We start from the raw sequence: 17,659 nt of genomic DNA on the forward strand, positions 1-17,659 counted from the left end.
GACACACACAGACCCACCCACCCCCACACACACAAAACCGCCCTCAGCTCGGGAAGCGACAGTGGACGACTCCGCTCCTCCCAGAAGGCGGTGCTACCTGCCGGGGCAAACCACGCGGAGGGTTGTGGGGCGGACAGCTCCCCTCCGGGTGGAGACTCATGGAGTCGGGTGGGCGGGGGACTCCATGTCCCGGCATGCCCCGCGCCGGGCCCGACCGGCCGCGACTCGGGGCTTGGCCCCGGCCCTAGCTCGTCGGCGGTGTATTGGGGTACATTGAGGCTGCAGTCGCGGTGGCGCCCGCGGGGACGGAGGTGGGAATGAGTGAAGAGGAACAGGGCTCCGGCACTACCACGGGCTGCGGGCTGCCCAGGTGAGCCGCTTTGTACCGATCCCTGCCGGGCGTAAAGCGTGGCGCGGTGCGGAGGAGGTAGCGGCGCGGCCCCAGCATGCACCTGGCCTAAGGGTTGTTCCCGGCAAGCACTGGGGTAGTGGGCCGTGGTTCCCGGCATGCATCCCGGCAGTGGCCACTGTCTCTTGCTTTAAATAGTTTGGGGTTGTCCTGGTTCCCAGACTGCACTTGGGGCACTGGGCTTTATGCTCTCGACATTCAGTGCATTTGGTGGGTACCGGGTCCCTGGCCTGCACTGTGTCGGGGGACATGCACTTCCTAACTGCACTGGGGTACGGGCTCCTCCTCCTCAACTGAGACTGGAACAGTGCATTCCCCGCTTGCTCTGGGGGCAGTGCACCCTGCTTTCCCAGCCTGCATCCCTACTCCACATTGAATCCAGCTAATGTCTTCTCTACTCTCCGGGGTCCCTTGGACCCTATGTCCCCCATAGTGTGCCTGGGTCTGATATGACAGTGCTTGGCCAGGTGGGTGCAGAGTTGGACGTGTGATAAGAGTCTGTGCCCCCCGCTTCCCCCAGTATAGAGCAAATGCTGGCAGCCAACCCGGGCAAGACCCCGATCAGCCTTCTGCAGGAGTATGGGACCAGAATAGGGAAGACGCCCGTGTACGACCTCCTCAAAGCCGAGGGCCAAGCCCACCAGCCTAATTTCACCTTCCGGGTCACCGTTGGCGACACCAGCTGCACTGGTGAGGAAGGCTTGGGCATCCTGGCTGGGGTGTGCATTCCCAGGGCCCTGTTGGCTTTGTTTCTTGGAGTCTCTTCCCAGTCCTTTTCTCCAAAGCCAGTGAGGGAAGGAGAGATTTCAGGGGAAAAGCCACTGACTGGTTTGGGAAAATGGGTCTTTGAGGAGGTGGGTAGGGCTTGGGAGAGTTAGAGAAGTACACAGGACTGGGACAGTGATCTGGCAGATTGTCATCATCCTAGAGGAGAAAGAGGAGATAAACCAAATTCTCAGCGAAGTATTTGGGGGGAGTCAGTGCCTGCTGCCCTGGGCTCTGTTCCAGGTGCTTGACCAAATTCCTAGTTAATCTTAAACCACAGTCTGATCCTGCGATAGAGGTGGTAGTATCCTCAAGTTGAACAGGAGGGAAATGAGACTCAGAGGGATTTCAGTGAGTGGTGTAAGGTCACATGTCTAGTGAGTGGCAGAGCCAGGCCTTGACTCTAGAGCCTACCCTCTTTCTGCTTTTCCAGCCATCTCTATTTATTGAGAGAAAAGAAGGTGCTTCCCAGAGGAAAGTAAAGCAGAGAAAGAATCTCCACCCAAGGTGTCTGAGCTCAGGGGCTTCCGCCTGACACGGCTTGATTTGGGGAGCTCTGGGGAAGATAAAAGCCCTTCCTTCTAGCAACTAGTGTAACATTTCCAGTCTTGGGCAGGGGCAGTTGGTGAGAGGGGCTTGGTTGACTCCCTCCAGTTATGAGGAGAGAAGCTGTGGGATGCTGGTTTTTCTTCTGTCCTCCCAGTGACCTCCAGTATTGCCCACGCCCCTCTCTCAGGTCAGGGCCCCAGCAAGAAGGCAGCCAAGCACAAGGCAGCTGAGGTGGCCCTCAAACACCTCAAAGGGGGGAGCATGCTGGAGCCGGCCCTGGAGGACAGCAGGTGAGGGAGGAACAGCCGAGGCTTCCTAGAGGCCCTGCCAGGAACCCAGGCCCCTGCGCCACCTCCTCTGCCCAGTAGGCCTGGCCTGGTGACACTTAGCCACCTTGACCTGGCCCCTTCCTGAGAGTTTCCTCTGGACAGAGCAGGATGCTGCCAGGGCTTCTGCTGCTGTGAAGGACCCTTTGGGGGGAATGTCAAGGGGCTGTGCCTGTGGTTTGGGCCCGGCTAGGGAGGGAAAGGGGTGGAGGCTGAGGCTAGAGGGGTTGCACCCCAACATGCCTCCTCTCTCTAGCACGTTGTCCTTCCCTCTTCCACACTTACATTGGAGGTTTTTGCCTCCCCGTGTTTCTTGGGTAGGAAGAGACCCTCCTTCCCCTTTTCTTAGTCTTCTTGATCCAGTGTTTGGCAGCAAAGGCTCCGAGGAGGAAAAGCTGGTGGTTAAGCTTCCCTGAGTCTTTGGCTCCAGTGGGAAGGAATTTTCTTAGGGAATGGGCAGGTCAGAAGGACCTGGGTCCCCACCCTCTACTCCCCCCACCCCCAACATGGGTGTGAATCAAAGGCCCCCTTCCCCTCGGGAAGTTCTTTTTCTCCCCTAGACTCTTCACTGCCTGAGGACATTCCAGTTATTCCTGCTGCAGCAGCTGCTACTCCTGTTCCATCTGCTGTTCCAACCAGGTATCTTGTATTTCCTGCTGGCCTGAAGGGGGAGGAAGGGGTCCTGGCTCCTGGTCCCCCAGCCCTTGGCCCCAGCTGGTCAGGCAGGAGGAAGTCTGAGAGTAAACAGAGGATGGAATAGTTGGGGACCAGAATTTGAAGAATTTGCACCAGTTGGTAAGCTCTTGGGACAGGAGGTAATTTATGACTTTTAAATAGCCACAGGGATGAGGTGTTTGACCATGTTCAAGGGTCTCGAAGGCCCCATTTTCTTCTGAGTTGGTCACATGATGGTCCTGTGTATGCCTCCCATCAGGTGCTTCCAGGGACTGGATATACAGCCCCTCGCCCACTGTCCTGCCAAGGTGATGATCCAGTGTTCCAGAAAAATCTAAATGGGCCTGGGCCCTGGAAGAGACCTCACTTGGGTGGGAAAAGGAGGAAGCAGGCTGGATGTTTGGAGAGACAGCTGCTTGCCTGGCAGACACTAGGGAGATGTTTGTGGGGACACCAGAGCAGAGCTTAGGACTCATGGAGAGCCACAAAAGGGACAGCCCCATCAGCTTTGGCCCTGGACCCTTGTTCCTTCAGGAACCCCCCCATGGAGGTGCAGCCCCCCGTGTCCCCTCAGCAGTCTGAGTGCAATCCTGTTGGCGCTCTGCAGGTGTGCCCCCATCCTCATTTCCCATGCATGCCTGTCTTTCCTTGGACCTGGGGCTGTGAGGGACGGTTATGTGGGAGCTCTTCCCCTGTTCTGAGGGCTTTTCCCATCCCCCTTCGTTCCTCCTCCCTGGAATTTGAGGCTCCCAGGGTAGGAGGGAGAGGATGTAAGGAGTCTTTTCTCACTCTGCCTTGTGCACCCTTGTTTCTCCCTCCCAAGGAGCTGGTGGTGCAGAAAGGCTGGCGGTTGCCCGAGTACACGGTGACCCAGGAGTCTGGGCCAGCCCACCGCAAAGAGTTTACCATGACCTGCCGAGTGGAACGTTTCATTGAGATTGGTAACTGGGCAGAGGGGAGTTCTTGAAGCTACTCCAGCCCTGGCTACAGGCAACTCCTAGCCTCTCTATGCTACAGCCTCACTGTCCTGGCCAAGACCCCTGGCTCAGCTCCTTCTCCCAGCTGCTGCTTTGTCCTGGCCTCCCCCCACCCTCTCTGGCTGACCAGGTTCTTAGGTGCATGGCAGGGCCCAAGCTCCTCTTTCCAATTGACATCCCACAGGGGACCCCCAAGCTTGAGCTGGGTGGAAAGCACTGGAAAGCCTGTTGGGAATCATAACCCAGCAACCTTCTCCCCACACGCAGGCAGTGGTACCTCCAAAAAGCTGGCAAAGCGTAATGCGGCGGCTAAAATGCTGCTTCGAGTGCACACGGTGCCTCTGGATGCCCGGGATGGGAATGAGGCAGAGCCCGATGATGATCACTTCTCCATTGTAAGTGGCTTGTGTGGGCCAGGCCCTGTGGTCCATCCTCCATGCCAGGCAGGACACTGGGGACTTGGGCCTGTCACCTGGGGGTGAGCCTCTCTGGATCCCAGGCCAGCTCCTGCCCATTTTTCTCCCAGACCTCCTTGGCTGTCCCCCTCCCCACAACCTCAGCTGTAGGCCTACCTGGTGAGTGCTGTGGGGAGCTGGGCCAGGGCTGGAGCCCTGGAGCCTGCACTTACTGGAATGAGGAAGGCTGCCTGGACCCCTGGCCCAGACTCCAGTAGTTAGAGGGGGCCAACTCGGGGAAGGCTGGCTGGATGAAGCATTCCTTTTGTAGGTTTTTTTTCTCCTTGACATTGAATGTCCTGTTAAATGCCTGGGTCTCAGCTCATGGCTGCATCTTTCTCACTGTCACCATCTTGTCAGGGTGTGGGCTCCCGCCTGGATGGACTTCGGAACCGGGGTCCAGGCTGCACCTGGGATTCTTTGCGGAACTCAGTGGGAGAGAAGATCCTGTCCCTCCGCAGCTGTTCCTTGGGCGCTTTAGGTGCTCTGGGCCCTGCCTGCTGCAGTGTCCTTAGTGAGCTGTCTGAGGAGCAGGCCTTCCATGTCAGCTACCTGGATATTGGTATGGCTAGTTGGGAGGCCAGGGGATGGTGGGGACTGAGCCAGAGCAAGTACGGACGGGCCCACAGGGAGTTGGGGAGGGCACGACCAGGAGGATGCGGATACCCCCCTCCCCGTGCTGCCTTCCCACCCAACACCACCTCCATCCTCTCTTTCGGTCTCCAGAGGAACTGAGCCTGAGCGGGCTCTGCCAGTGCTTGGTGGAGCTGTCCACGCAGCCAGCGACTGTGTGTCACGGCTCCGCGACCACCAGAGAGGCAGCTCGTGGGGAGGCTGCTCGCCGGGCTCTGCAGTACCTCAAGATCATGGCGGGTAGCAAGTAAAGCCCCAGCCGGACTCGGACACGCCTCCTGGCTCCCTGCTCTTCTTCCCCCAGCCCACGCATCTGTTCAGCTCTGGTGCCCCCCTACCCTGGAGGTGCCGTCTCTACCTCTGACACAGACTGCCTGCCTGCAGGCTGAGGACGACACCGGGCCAGCAGCCGGGGACCACGGGGCCTTGGCTGGCCCAAGATCTGTCCTCATGGCACTGATGATGATGAGTGGGAATGAAATCTGGGGGCTCTCCCTGAGAGCCTGGAATAAATGTGCTTCCTCTTGGATTCTTAAACCCTGCTCTTTCTGTTCCCCTACCTAGGGCCGACAGCAGAGGAGGTTAGCACCAGGGTATCCTGTTATGCCTCCCTACCTTGTTCTGGTGGCAGGAGGCCCCATCACCTGTGTTCCTGCAGAGCTTGATTTGACAGAGATGGAGGGGCTGTGGCCCTGGCCCTGGGGCTCTCTTGCTGCCCTTTCAAGTCTCAGACGGACAGACACATGGATTCAGAAGCCACAGCTTTATTAGGGGAGGAGGGGAGGCCTGGCCCTTGTAGTTGGGAGCCTCGCATGCATACATATCAAGGGATGACAGGTCACTTCTTCCCAAAGCGCTGAGGGGCAGCCAGACTCCAGAAGGGGGAGCTGAGCCCGTCCCGGGCTCGGGGACTCAGCTGTTCGCTGCTCCAAGAGCCCCGGGCGTTTCTGCCAAACCTTGGGAGAAATCCATCTTCAACTGTAGGTCCTTTCAGCCCCTCCCTCCTCCAGCCCCCACCCACCTGTTTGGCTCAGGCCTGGACCTTGTCTCTCTCAGACTCACCTCTGGGGCTGGAACAGAAAGGCTGGGCTCCGGCCAGGTCTCTGCATGGCCTGGAGCAGGGAGCGCAAGAGTGACCCGGGGGTTTGGACCTCCTGCAGTGGGTAGGCTCCGCTGTCTTCCTCCTGTGGTACAGGGGCATTGGGGAGGGAAGATGAGCAAAGGCCTTGGACATTTTAGGTCACATGGGGAAAGGAGAGACTCAGAGGCACGTTGTAGGAGGCTGAGGACCCACTGAAGACCCTGGCAGCCAGAGTATTTGAACTGAGAGCACAAGTCTCAAGCTGAGATAGAAAAATGGTGACAGTGGGGGAGCAGGGGGAGGTGTCTAGGTGACACAGTCTGTTAAGTGCCCCACTCTTGATTTTGGCTCAGGTCGTGATCTCAGGGTGGTGGGATCAAGCCTCCCATCGGGCTCTGCATCGTTTGGAGCCTGCTGGAGATTCTCTCCCTGCCCTCTGCCCTTCTTTTCACTCACCTTCTCGCCAAATAAAATCTTTTTAAAAATAAAAAGAAAGAAAAATCGTGACATGGGGCTAGGGCAGTAACTTACCATGAAGATCTGGTTTTCACCTCCGTCACCTGGTCCTCCAGCACAGCCTCCGTCTGTTAGTAGCAGCACCATCAGCAGCACTGCGGCCCGCCTGGGCTCCATGCTGCCATCTGCCTTCCTGGAGCCATACCCGCTTCTTATACCTGCGGTGGCCCGGCCCCCCACCCCGCGGCAGCCTGAGGGGCAATCTAGAGCAGGCAAGGGAAATGCACTGCTCCATCAGGAGCCGCCTGGGAGCCCCTCCCGTGGCACCTCTGGGACTTCCTGCTCCCAGCCTCCGGCCCCCAGCCCCTAAGGCTGGAGTTATAGACTTTATTAGATGCATAAATTCTGTCTCCAAAGCTCAAGAAGCATCATTAATTGCAGATGCTTTGTCAGAGCCAGGCCCTAGGGGGCCTTCAAGAACCCCTAATTCCTCAACAGTTTCCAGAGTTCCAATCGATCACCTCCTCGCTTTGCTAACTTGAGACTAAAAGCATAAAGGAAGTCTTGTCAAGAAGGTCTAGGCACTATGTCTTAGAACAGAGGAAAGGAGGGAAGAGCCAGGGTTAGAGTGAGCCAGGATGACCCAGCCTGGTCCCTCTTGTGACTATGGCTGCTGCTGGGGTCATCCAGCCCCTTCATCCCCTTGCCTATGTGCCCTTTGGGGGGATAAAAATGGAGGCACTCCTCTGACATTTGCCTGTGGATAGGAAAGTGGGATACAGGAGACTAAAAGGTTTCAGAGCCCACAGAAAGTGGGGATTACTCCCCATCAATGGTCACAAGCCCCATGCTCATGGGGGAGCCCCACTCAGGCTCTGCCTCACCTGGGCGTCTGCCGCCATCCTTCACAGCTGAAGCACTCTGCTGCCACCCTGTGGCCACAGCTTGACACTGTCAGGGCCGGCCATTTCCTGTCTGCTCTCTGAGGGGTGAGGCTGCGTAGATGGAGGTTCCTACCGCCCTGACTCTAGGGGATCCCCGAAAGGCAGGGGCAGGATACTAGGGTTGGTATTTGGTTTTGTTCACCTCCTTCTAGTCACCTGGCTCCGACCTGTGAGGGCAGGTGACAAGAATCCTGCCTTTTTAGGAAAAAAATCGTTTTTCCTCAGGAGTCCTTTAAAGTTATCTGGTTCACTTTTCCTTCTGACCTTAGAATCCCTTCCTGAGCATCACTGCCTGGCCTCCCGACCCCAGTGTGGCTCTCCAGCCTATCTATGCTGGAGAGGGGCCATGGTGCCAAGAGCCTGTGCATCAGTCTTGGGCAAGCAAGCTCTCTAAACTGCAGTTTCTTCACCTAAAATATGGCAACATTGAAAGGAACTACTTTCTAGGGTGAGCATTATTTGAGATAATTCTTGTAATCTACCCAGCACAGGATCTGGCACAGAGCAAGTGTCCTCAAAAGTGTTAGCAGTGCTGCCCCTGCATACACGAGTTCCAGTGAACTTGGCATCTCCTGAGACAGTGATCAAGCAGGTTTACCCGAGAACCAAGCTGGCTTCCATGAAGTTACAGAACACTGCACATCTTTCATATGTGCAAGCCTTCCATGTATCTAAAGACAGATGTCCCTCTTCCACTCTTCAGTCTTAAGGGCATCTAGAAACCAATTCTTAATTTTGAGGAGGTAGAATAGAGCAGGTTCATCTGGATGTTTTAGATAATTTGGCCTAAGCTAGGGTTAACCCTTCTGTATGCTTTGTCCCCCAGCTGGTCCCAAGCACAGAACCTGGCGGTCCTCATCACTACATCCTGGAATTTCACTGCTTCTTAAAAGGGATGATCCAGTACATGGGTTTTTCTGTGGGAAATGGATCCTATGCCACATCAAGGTCCTTCTCTGTACTTTCCTGACAGCAGTCCAGAGGAGCAGGGCTGTGAGGGGGTGTGGGCCTCGGGACTGCAGAGTGGCTCTGGGCTTGGAGTGGTTTCCACCCCAGCTCCTACACTTTACTATGTGCCTTGGCAAATGTCTTAACCGAAACCTCAGTTCATCTTAAATGAGGCAACTACTCCTGTTATCAAGAGGTTGTTGCAAAAAGTGAATGACTTACTGAATACGAAGTGTCTTGTGTTCCATCTAGCATAGAGCAGCTAATAAATGTTCACAACCCTGACTCTCCTAGTATCTCTGATCATCAATTACAAGTGGACCTGAGCTGAGGCTCAATTCAGCAAGGGTCCGGTCTAGCTAACTTCCTATGTCTAGGAGGGAGGGGACTGCTCTCTCCCGTGGCAGAGGTAGGCACACCTTGGAGATACTGCTGCCAGATCACCACAATAAAGCAAGTAATGCACTGGGAGTCAAATGAATTTTTTTGTTTCCCAGTGCATATAAAAGTTATGTTTACACTACACCGCAGCCTAATAAGTGTGCAATACCATTATATCTGAAAAACAAAATAAAACAATGTGTATGCCTTAATTTAAAAATTTGCTTAGGGGTGCCTGTGTGGCTCAGTCTTCGTTAATTAAGCATCTGCCTTTGGCTTAGGTCATGATTCGGGTGTACTGCAATGGAGTCCCACCCGCATCTGGCTCCCTGCTCAGTGGGGAGTCTGCTGCTTCCTCTATCCCTCCCGCCACGCCACCTGTGCTCTCTCTCACTTGTGCTCAAATAAAATCTTAAAATAAAATATTGCTTAAATATGATTGTTATTTAAAAAATTTTTTTTCAAGTAAGCTCTGCACCGAACGTGGAGTTTGAACTCAGGCTGAATTCAAGAATCAAGACCCTGAGATTGAGAGTCCCACACTCTACCGACTGAGCCAGCCAGACTGAGCCAGTCTTTCGCTGGTGGAGGGTCTGGCCTTGATGTTGCTCACTGCTAGACTGGTGGTTGCTGAAGGGTGGGGTGGCTGTGGCAATTTCTTTAAAGTGACAATGAAGTTTGCTACATCGATTGGCTCTTCCTTTCACAAACGATTTCTCTGTAGTGTGTGATACTGTTTAGACAGTTTTTCCCCATAGAATTTTCAAAACGGAGCCAAACCTCTCACACTCAGCTGCTGCTTTATCAGGTAAGTTTCTGTAATATTCTAATTAAAAAAAATTTTTTTTTAAAAGATTTTAAGTCATCTCTATACCCAGTGTGGGGCTGGAACTCCCAACTATGAGATCAAGAGTCGTGTGCTCTCCTGACTGAGCCAGCCAGGCACCCCTGTAATATTCTAAGTCCTTTGTCATTCCTACAGTCTTCACATTCCTTCTCAAGAAACCACTTTCTTTGCTCATCCACAAAAAGCAACTCAATTGTTCAACTTTTATCATAAGACGGCAGAAATTCAGTCAGTCCCACCTTCAGGTTCTACTTCTAAATCTAGTTCTCTTGCTATTTCCACAACTATAGTTACTTCCTCCACTAAAGTCTTGTTTGTAAAAACAAAGAACAAAACCCCAAAACCAACCAACCACACACACAAACATGCAGAGTCTTCAAAGTGTGATAAAGTGAAGTGCAAGAAAACAAAAAGGCCTGTAGGGGCAATGGCTTAATTCTTCTACAACTTGGGAAACAGCACGGCGCTACCTTCGGTCTCCTTTCAAAACGTCTCGATCTTGGCTTTGGTATTTGGCTCTCAGCAACTTACTTTCTTACCCTTCTCCGTAACCCCATGTGCTCCTGACCACAACACAGGGAAGATCACCACTACCTTTCCAGTCTGGAGACACAGTCTCCCTGCTTGTGTCAATTATTCCAAACACCAACCACAAACAGCTCCCGTATCACTCCTCTTCTACTGGGAAATCCTCAGAAGCACCTGCTACCTCCTGGCCAAGTTTTTTAGCCTGGCTCACTCTTCTCACTTGTGCTAATTATCTAGGGATACACAGATTGCCCTATCCCTCACCATAGTTCCTGACCACTACTTGTTCTCCTTGTGACTTTTACCCGTTTCCAAACAAGCTCCATCCCTCATTTACAGAACGAGCTCTTCCCCACATCCACAGAACCGATAGAATCTTTGGAAAGCTTCCCTTTCTATGTGTGCGCTCCCCCAGTCATGTCAAAACTTCCTGAGAGTAGGGTTTGTTTTTATTTTTATTGTTGGGAAGGAGGGGACAAAACACTAAAAGGGAAGAGGCCGCTTGCCTCCACACACACTACCTTCCCCTATCCACATAAAGCCCATGAGTTTAGCCGTGAGGCTCCCATGATGCCAAGGACCCTGTCCCCAGGGTAGTGCACAGATCTGACCCCTAGTCTCAGTACCTTCTTTCGTGTTCTATAATTTATATGAACCACCTACCTTCTTTAGGCTGTGTCTTCCCTGCATAAAAAAGAGGGATAAGAATCCCTGCTCCTTCTGTCCTCAGATATAGGAGAGCGAGGAAGAGCATAAACATGAAAGCCCAATGAATTCCCAGCAAGAGTGGCCAACGGGACTCGAATATGAGAGTACTGAAGCATTAGACAGAACAGTGGTTCTCTCGATAGTTTAATGTTATATTTGCAGCATAAATAAGGCACAATATATGTCAGGGCGAGGGGGAGCGGGAGAAGGCATAGAGGGGGTGGGGATAACTGCTGGGTGGAAAGGGGGATAGGAGAGGGGAGGGGGAGGGAGAATAGAGTGAAGCCTCTGCCTCAGCCAGTCCCAGGAGATTGTGAGAGCCCGCTCACAGGGATCATGCTGAGTTGGGTGGCAGGGAAAGGGGACAAGACAGTTTTGTAACAAAATAGCCTGTAGCACTACATCCTCCCACATGTCAAAGTCCACCACTGGGGACTGGGGGAGACCCAGACCGAGTCGAGCTCCTTGGTGAGATGGAGAGGTGCTGCTACATGTCAAAGATATACAGATGAAGAGAGCTATAACCATAGATACGCATGGCTTGCTTTCAACAGATACTATGTCCGGAGGCGGCAGCCTCCACTGTTGGGGCTGGAGGCTCATCTCCCTGCCGGAAAGGGGTGTGTAGATGTGTGTGTGTGTGTGTGCGTGTGTGTGTGTTTGTGTGTACAGGACAGCTAGAGCTCCAGCTGGTCCTTCCTGTAACAAAGAATGTGGAGTGACCAGTCTGCAAGGGAATATGGGACAATTCTTGTCCAGACCAAGGCAGGACAGGTTTGAGGAGGAAGTAGAAGGAAGACAAACCTAGATTCTGAGATGAATGACGTGGTTGTTGTTCTAATGGGGGTAGAGAGAGGGACGGGAGGAAATGGAAAAATGTGTTAGTGCTAAGGCAGAGGATGGTACTTAAAATATCCTGACACCCTACAAGGATGTCCCAACTTGCCTCTAAGGCAATGGTTCTCACACATTAGTGTGCACTAGAATCACGGGGAGTGCATGTTAGCGTCCAGCCTGAGTTCCCAATTCAATAGGTCTGTGGTGGGGCCCAAATGTGGTGTCTAACAAGCTCCCAGATGCTGGTGCTGCTGATGCTCCTCGTCCTGGATTATATCCTGAAAACTACCACCCAAGGGAAAGTCAATAAAACTAGTGCTCATAGCCATTTCTTACAGCTAAAATTGCACTCACCAGTAGCTAGTGGTGGTGAGATACCAGCCCGCCATTAAAAAAATAAAATCAACCCTAGCAGCTACAGCACAAACCTGCATCTACAGAGGACATAGCTGCCTTCACCTGCCCTACTCTCCCTAGCCTCTTCTCAATCTGGGATAGCATTTTGCCCCAAAGAGCGACAAATGACCTGCTAACAGAGGGTGGGAATGGTGGCTAGCAGCTGATGCTCATTCCTGCTGGGTTACCACTCAGGGGGCTTGGGTGGGGATTTATGTCTCTGTGTGCATACATGTGTGCAAACACGAACAAAGAGAAATCAGTTCCATACTATGAGTGGGATGTTTAGAGTTGTGGGAGGCTGAAGTAGGATGGGAGCTCCTCTAATCTGCCTTAGGATCCTCACCTGTCCTGTTCCTCCCTCTGCCCCTGTCAAACAAAAGTCTAAAGAAAGCAGAAAGAGCATATCAACAAAGGCATACGTGATGTAACTAGGAGGACTGGATTCTAAATGGACTGGTTATGAAATTAAAGAAAAAAAAAAAAGGAATACGTTTACTTCCTGTGTATACAATGTACAATATTAATGAAAAATAATGATTTGGGGGTGGGAAGGAAGTCATGAGAAAAAGGGGGAGGTTTTGGGGAAAGGGTGGTCTCAGGGCTAGCACCTTTAAAGGAGCCTCTCAGTGTGCAGCAGGGGAGCCTCAGAAACCACAGGAGGAATATTTTGGTAACTGCTTGGTGGTTCAGGCTATAGACAGGGCATGGTTATGGCTAAGTACCCTGTCGACCAGGATGGGTGGTGCCAGAGGGCAGTGAATCAGGATAGAAGCCAAGTATAATAGAACAGGCACAGGCACAGGGAAGGCAACAAGGTGAATGAGGTTCAGTGAGGACATCTCCTTGTTTACCACTACCAGGAGTATATGGTCTAGTGCTTAGGGCCAAGGAAAGGAGTGGAGGCTGAAAGAAGCCAGATTTGGGGTGTACAACCAACAGGGAAAGAGTAAGTAAGGGAGGGCCTATTTTTCTAGCGCTCTCTAGCTGTTGAGGGAAGCTTTCCCAGGCTTTTCAACTCTGAGCAAGCTGAAAGGGCAAAAGTCTACAGAGCAGACTACCTGGTCTAGTACATTTCTCTATGGCCTTGGTTATCTACCAGCTGTGTCTCTGGGGTGAGGTGGGAGGCCTGAGCCTTGTGTTCACTCAGAAGAGTCCCAAGGCATCCATACTCCCAGCTCCTTTCAGAAAGTGTCTTTCTGTAGGCCCCTAGAAAAGCCATGGTCATTAGGAAGGGCTAAGTGACATCCTCCATGTTTGGTTCTGGTCCAGATGAGTCAGGAAGGCAAAGGGCAGGGAGACTGGCCACAAGGCTGGCATCAATGACAAGATAAGTGACATTCCCCTTAACTATGACAGAGTCTCAGGATAAGCAACTGCTCTGTCTTCCTAGTGAGGCCACGGACCAACTAAAGAGCTATCTGGGGGGTTCTGTCCTGCCCCTCCCCTTCCTACTGCTTTACTACTAAGGTTCTGGCAAAGCCCCTTATTTAGGTCCCCAGTAACTTCCTACCAATGAAAATGAAATAAGGACTCAAGAGAATGAGACATGGGGACTAAGAAACTAAATAAGACCCTCTAAATAAATTAGCTTTCCTACACAGGGACAGACAGCTAGGACTCAAACTTCCTCCAAGGCCAAGCAGTAAGGCAGGGCATGTGTGCAGTGACAAACGGACACTTGAAAAACACTTGACTAAAGGGGGAAGAAAAATAGTCATGGGTCTTACAAAGGCTCCTTGGGAGCCATAAACTCAGTCAACCTTTAGGGCAAGGCTCCTGGTAGGAAATCAAGAAAATAAAAAATGAAACACAACTAAAGCAGAAGAAAGTCCCAGGGCGCAGCCGTCTAAAGGAAAAGTCCTGAGTACAAGTTATGGCTGTGAACTGTTAAAGGCAAATGGAGTCCCTGGAGGTGGTAGCTGGCGTCCTGACCATCTGCCGTGCCATTTGCTAGACTGAGTCACCTCAGGGGCTGTTCCTGTTGGGTCCTGGGGCGGAGGGGTAGAGGATGAGAAAACCATGTTTTCTCTCCTTTCTCTTCACCAGGTGTGTCTTGTTCAGCACCGGCTCTGAAAAGCAGGAGGGAAAATGAAAAACAGACACAACAGAATATGTCCTCTGACTGCCTCACCAGTGTTATCACTCTGAGAAGATGGGAACCTGGTAGCTTAGAATGTTTCCACATTTCCTGATGACAGCCAATTTTGGAAGACAGACTAAGAAAGGAAGCTGGCAGTTATTCTGTATGCAAATTTAAGATGGAGGTAGGAGAGAGGGAGAAAAGGACATTCTTGGCTTGGCCAGATGGCAAAAGGTGGCTCTGGGACAACTGGAAGAGATTCATACTGACAGGCTATTAAAGCTGACCTATCTATCCACAGGCCTCTGGCTTTGGATTGCTTCCTATGGCCCTGGTAGAAATTGCATAGTTCAGAGCCAAAGGAAAATGAGAAGTCTTAACGGGGAAGAAAGAGGGACAAGAGGGATGAATTTCTCCCCTTGTAACCTAACTCCTTACAGTAAGAATGGCTGAGAGCAATAGTCACCGACTTCCCAGGCACACCAGATCTCCACAGAGAAGGGCTCTTCTGCTGAGATCAGTACAGCACCTCCTCTCTCCTGCCTCTTCCCAGCCTACCTTACCCTCAAGAAAGCCCACTCAGGACCCCGGGGACACATTGAACCTAGGGATCAGAAAGCAGAGGAGAGCTGAAGAAATATTACAGGAGCAGAGAGACCTAGCAGCTAGCCTAGGAGCCTGGTGAACGGGAGAAGGGAGATCCAGGGTGAGGGACACTTGTGAATAGAAGAGCATAGTCTGGAAAAGACGACCTCGGGGTGGGGCTGGGAGATGGGAGAAGGAAGGGAGTGCAAGAGTGCCCCACACAACAGCTCCAGAGGGCTGTGCCTGGAGAGAGACTGAGGCAGTGACCCAGGCAGGGGAACAAAGAGGGAGAGACAGGAGCAGATGGACGACCGAAAGGAGTTATATATGCTTTGGCCAGTAAACTCTTGTAAGACATTAAGAATCAATCCACTAACCTGACAGAATGAGCTTCGAACTCTCCTGTTCCTGCTTGCCCTAATGGTCACTGCAGGAGGGTGGACTGTGGAAGTGGGGGGATCAGCCAGTCACACCCGGGGCACTTTCCCTTTTCACTAACGAGAAGAGCTAATAAGGCCACAAGATGATCTTTCCAAGGCTTAGCAGGAGGTGGAAAAGGCCCCAGCAGTAGGCTGAGAAAACTCAAAAGACACAAAACGGGGTACCCAAACAGATCTGGAAATAGCTAAAAAACGACTAGAATTCTTGCAGTTTTGTTTCTTTCTGCTTTGTTTTGTTGTTGTTGTTTTTTGTTTGTTTTGTTTCTGGGTTTTTTTTTTGGTGGCAGGTAGGGAGAAGGACTAAATTTTATGGAAGAGCTGAAAAATACTGCTAATTCATACATCAAGGGTAATTTTACATTCACCATAAGTGAATGTTTGAACTAGACTTCAGGAAGAGGGTAAAGGGATAAAATAAGCAGCTAATGGGAGACAAAATCCTGAGCCCACTGGGTGGCTGGGGCGGGCTAGGGGGTGACCTGCCATCAACACTGGCCTCCCTCTACCTAGCAGAAGTGGCATGCTGCTAAGGATCAGGAAGGTAATAGCCATGGCTTAGTGGGAAGAGAGGGAACCGAGAAACCCAAAACCTAGAAGTGCAAGGGTTAGTGTTGAGAGAGACAGGTACACATGCACGGGCAGGGGTGGTTGTTCGGACCATCTGGAAAGGCCTTTGGCTGTGGGTACATTAGAAACTGCCCCCTTAGGGGATAATCTATGTGGCTCTGGGGCTGGGAGGCTCCTAGTACAGGTGTCAATGTACATGACCATGTGGCTGAAAAGCCCCACATCTGTCCGTTACTCACAACACACAATCTTCCCCCCATATTGCCATGTCCAAGGCAGATGGGAGGCGGTAAGATGACATCTCTCTTGGCTCTTGGGCGGGCGAGCTCTGGCTGGGGACCTCTCCACCAGGGGAGGCATCATCTGCCCGCAGACTGGGACTGTGGGGTCATGATCACATGCGACTGTATCGGCATGCTCAGTTCTGTCCTTTGGCTGGCCATCTGAGTGAGGACCGAGGTGGCTACAGCTTCAGCTGCAGAGCGAACACTGAGGCCATTGCTAGGGGCTGTTGCTGAGCTGTGTTGAATCACAGGGGCCGGAGAACCCGTTGGTTCTGAGCTTTCCTTGGGGCTTTCTGCCAGGAAGGAAGACAAAGAGCAGACAGCAAGTAGTTAGAATGGGGAAACGAGCAGGATCACCTTGTGCCATAATTCTAAAGGAGTCCCAAGCAAAGGAAGCCCATCATTCTGGGGGGCAACCTTCCCAGAATCTTAGCTTCTAAGCCACAAAGTGGCTAGGAAATGGGAAGTTCTACGAAGGGACGCAAGAACTAGGTCCAAATTAATTTATCTATCTCACTAGAGTAACCCCCCAGCATGTTAATTACACCGTCTGGCTTCTATGTCTTTGTGTGGTTCATCACCCCTACTGGAACACTCTTCCTTTTATTCATGCCTTTTTTTATTCATGCCTTTCAGTCTTGAAAGGTGATTTAAAATAGATCCCCCCCCCTTTTTTAGCTATCCTCTCTGATTAATTCCCACAGGAATTTAATCATTCCATTTTTTAAAAAAAGATTTTATTTACTTATTTGACAGAGAGAGAAAGCACAAGTAGGCAGAGGCAGGCAGAGAGAGGGGGAAGCAAGCTCCCTGCCAAGCAGGGAGCCCAATGCCTGGGATCATGACCTGAGCCAAAGGCAGAGGCTTAACACACTGAGCCACCCAGACGCCCCTCCATTATTTTTTTATGTTCCTTTAGCATGCACTTGCCCCACAGGTAAGCCTGATAAATATCAAGCTACACTCAGGTGTGGTTATGAACGACCCACCAGTCCTTGGCCAAGTCCAGTTACTACGACAAACTACAAACACACCTGCTGGATCCTCCTGTCAATCAGCTAGGCATTAATGACTGAAAACATTTATTACAGGCTATGCCACCTCACCTAAAGTCATGATAACATCTTACTCATGACCACAAATATCTGAGCTGCATGCAGAGGCAACTCCATGTGGCTCTGCAGTCAGATTTTATGAAACATCACAGCCTCCACAGCTGCTTCAACAGAGATGTGTGGAATAAATAAGGGCCAACGACCAATGGTTGTATTTTTTATTCTCTCCTGGTGAATGTCTGGGTCTCCTTTCAGGATTCAGATATAAATAACCTCCTCTGTGAAGCCTTCTTTGTTGCGCTCATGACATTCGCTATCTTGTGGCCGGTCCTTTCAGAGTGCACTCATTTATTCGTTGTCTGACTGAGCATCTTGCATGTGCCAGCACCGTGGTATGTGCTGACTGAAACAGGAGCCCTGTCCTCAGGAAGCTCCCACTCCAGGGGCTCACTGACTGGGCTAGCTGTGCTTACCTTATTCACAGGCTGACACGAGCATCTCCTCAGAACTCTGAGCCTCTCAGAGGTACAGTGTGTCACTGGCCTGCGTCAAATACCTACCACAGTGTCTACACCACACAGCAGGAACCAGATATATCTTTGCTGTAACAAACAAGTACTTTAATGGATTGCCTGCCCCTCAAAAGTTCTTGAAGGGACTGGGCAGAAAACTTACTGTATACAGACTTCATACTGATGAATACTCAGTCCTTGCCTTCTTTACCCCATCA

The 17,659-nt window shown here is 51.8% G+C and overlaps 3 protein-coding genes across 8 annotated transcripts in view; 1 reads left to right on the plus strand and 2 right to left on the minus strand.

Annotated features, from left to right (window-relative positions):
• The first annotated feature begins 8 nt into the window (after positions 1–8).
• On the plus strand, positions 9–5,318 carry TARBP2 (TARBP2 subunit of RISC loading complex). Of its 4 annotated transcripts, none has more exons than XM_032348417.1 (9): positions 9–370; positions 935–1,099; positions 1,911–2,013; positions 2,593–2,688; positions 3,259–3,331; positions 3,548–3,665; positions 3,969–4,096; positions 4,517–4,718; positions 4,883–5,318. In XM_032348417.1, the coding sequence occupies exons 2-9, from the start codon at positions 940–942 to the stop codon at positions 5,038–5,040; spliced, it is 1,038 nt and encodes a 345-aa protein (XP_032204308.1). In that variant the 5' UTR covers positions 9–370; positions 935–939; the 3' UTR covers positions 5,041–5,318. The 4 variants fall into 4 exon arrangements, with proteins under 4 accessions (XP_032204308.1, XP_032204309.1, XP_032204306.1 ...); XM_032348415.1 differs by having other exon boundaries at positions 10–370; positions 930–1,099; XM_032348416.1 differs by lacking the exon at positions 9–370 and adding an exon at positions 513–619 and having other exon boundaries at positions 930–1,099.
• Positions 5,319–5,381: 63 nt separating this feature from the next.
• Positions 5,382–8,990, minus strand: NPFF (neuropeptide FF-amide peptide precursor). The gene is made up of 3 exons (XM_032348423.1): positions 6,402–8,990; positions 5,852–5,973; positions 5,382–5,745 (listed from the first exon to the last, which is right to left on the minus strand). Exons 1-3 carry the CDS (start codon positions 6,501–6,503, stop codon positions 5,628–5,630), a joined length of 342 nt encoding a protein of 113 aa, XP_032204314.1. The 5' UTR covers positions 6,504–8,990; the 3' UTR covers positions 5,382–5,627.
• Positions 8,991–10,405: 1,415 nt separating this feature from the next.
• ATF7 (activating transcription factor 7) overlaps positions 10,406–17,659 on the minus strand; it is an 89,262-nt gene continuing 82,008 nt past the window's right edge. For 2 of the 3 annotated variants that reach the window (XM_032348397.1, XM_032348399.1), the window contains one exon: positions 10,406–16,167. In XM_032348397.1, the coding sequence (XP_032204288.1) occupies positions 15,950–16,167 (218 nt within the window). In that variant the 3' untranslated portion in view covers positions 10,406–15,949. The remainder of the gene's footprint in view (positions 16,168–17,659) is intronic. The other variant, XM_032348398.1, reaches the window with a different exon arrangement.

This window comes from Mustela erminea, chromosome 6 (assembly GCF_009829155.1).
Source record: "Mustela erminea isolate mMusErm1 chromosome 6, mMusErm1.Pri, whole genome shotgun sequence".
NCBI classification, from domain to species: Eukaryota; Metazoa; Chordata; class Mammalia; order Carnivora; family Mustelidae; genus Mustela; species Mustela erminea.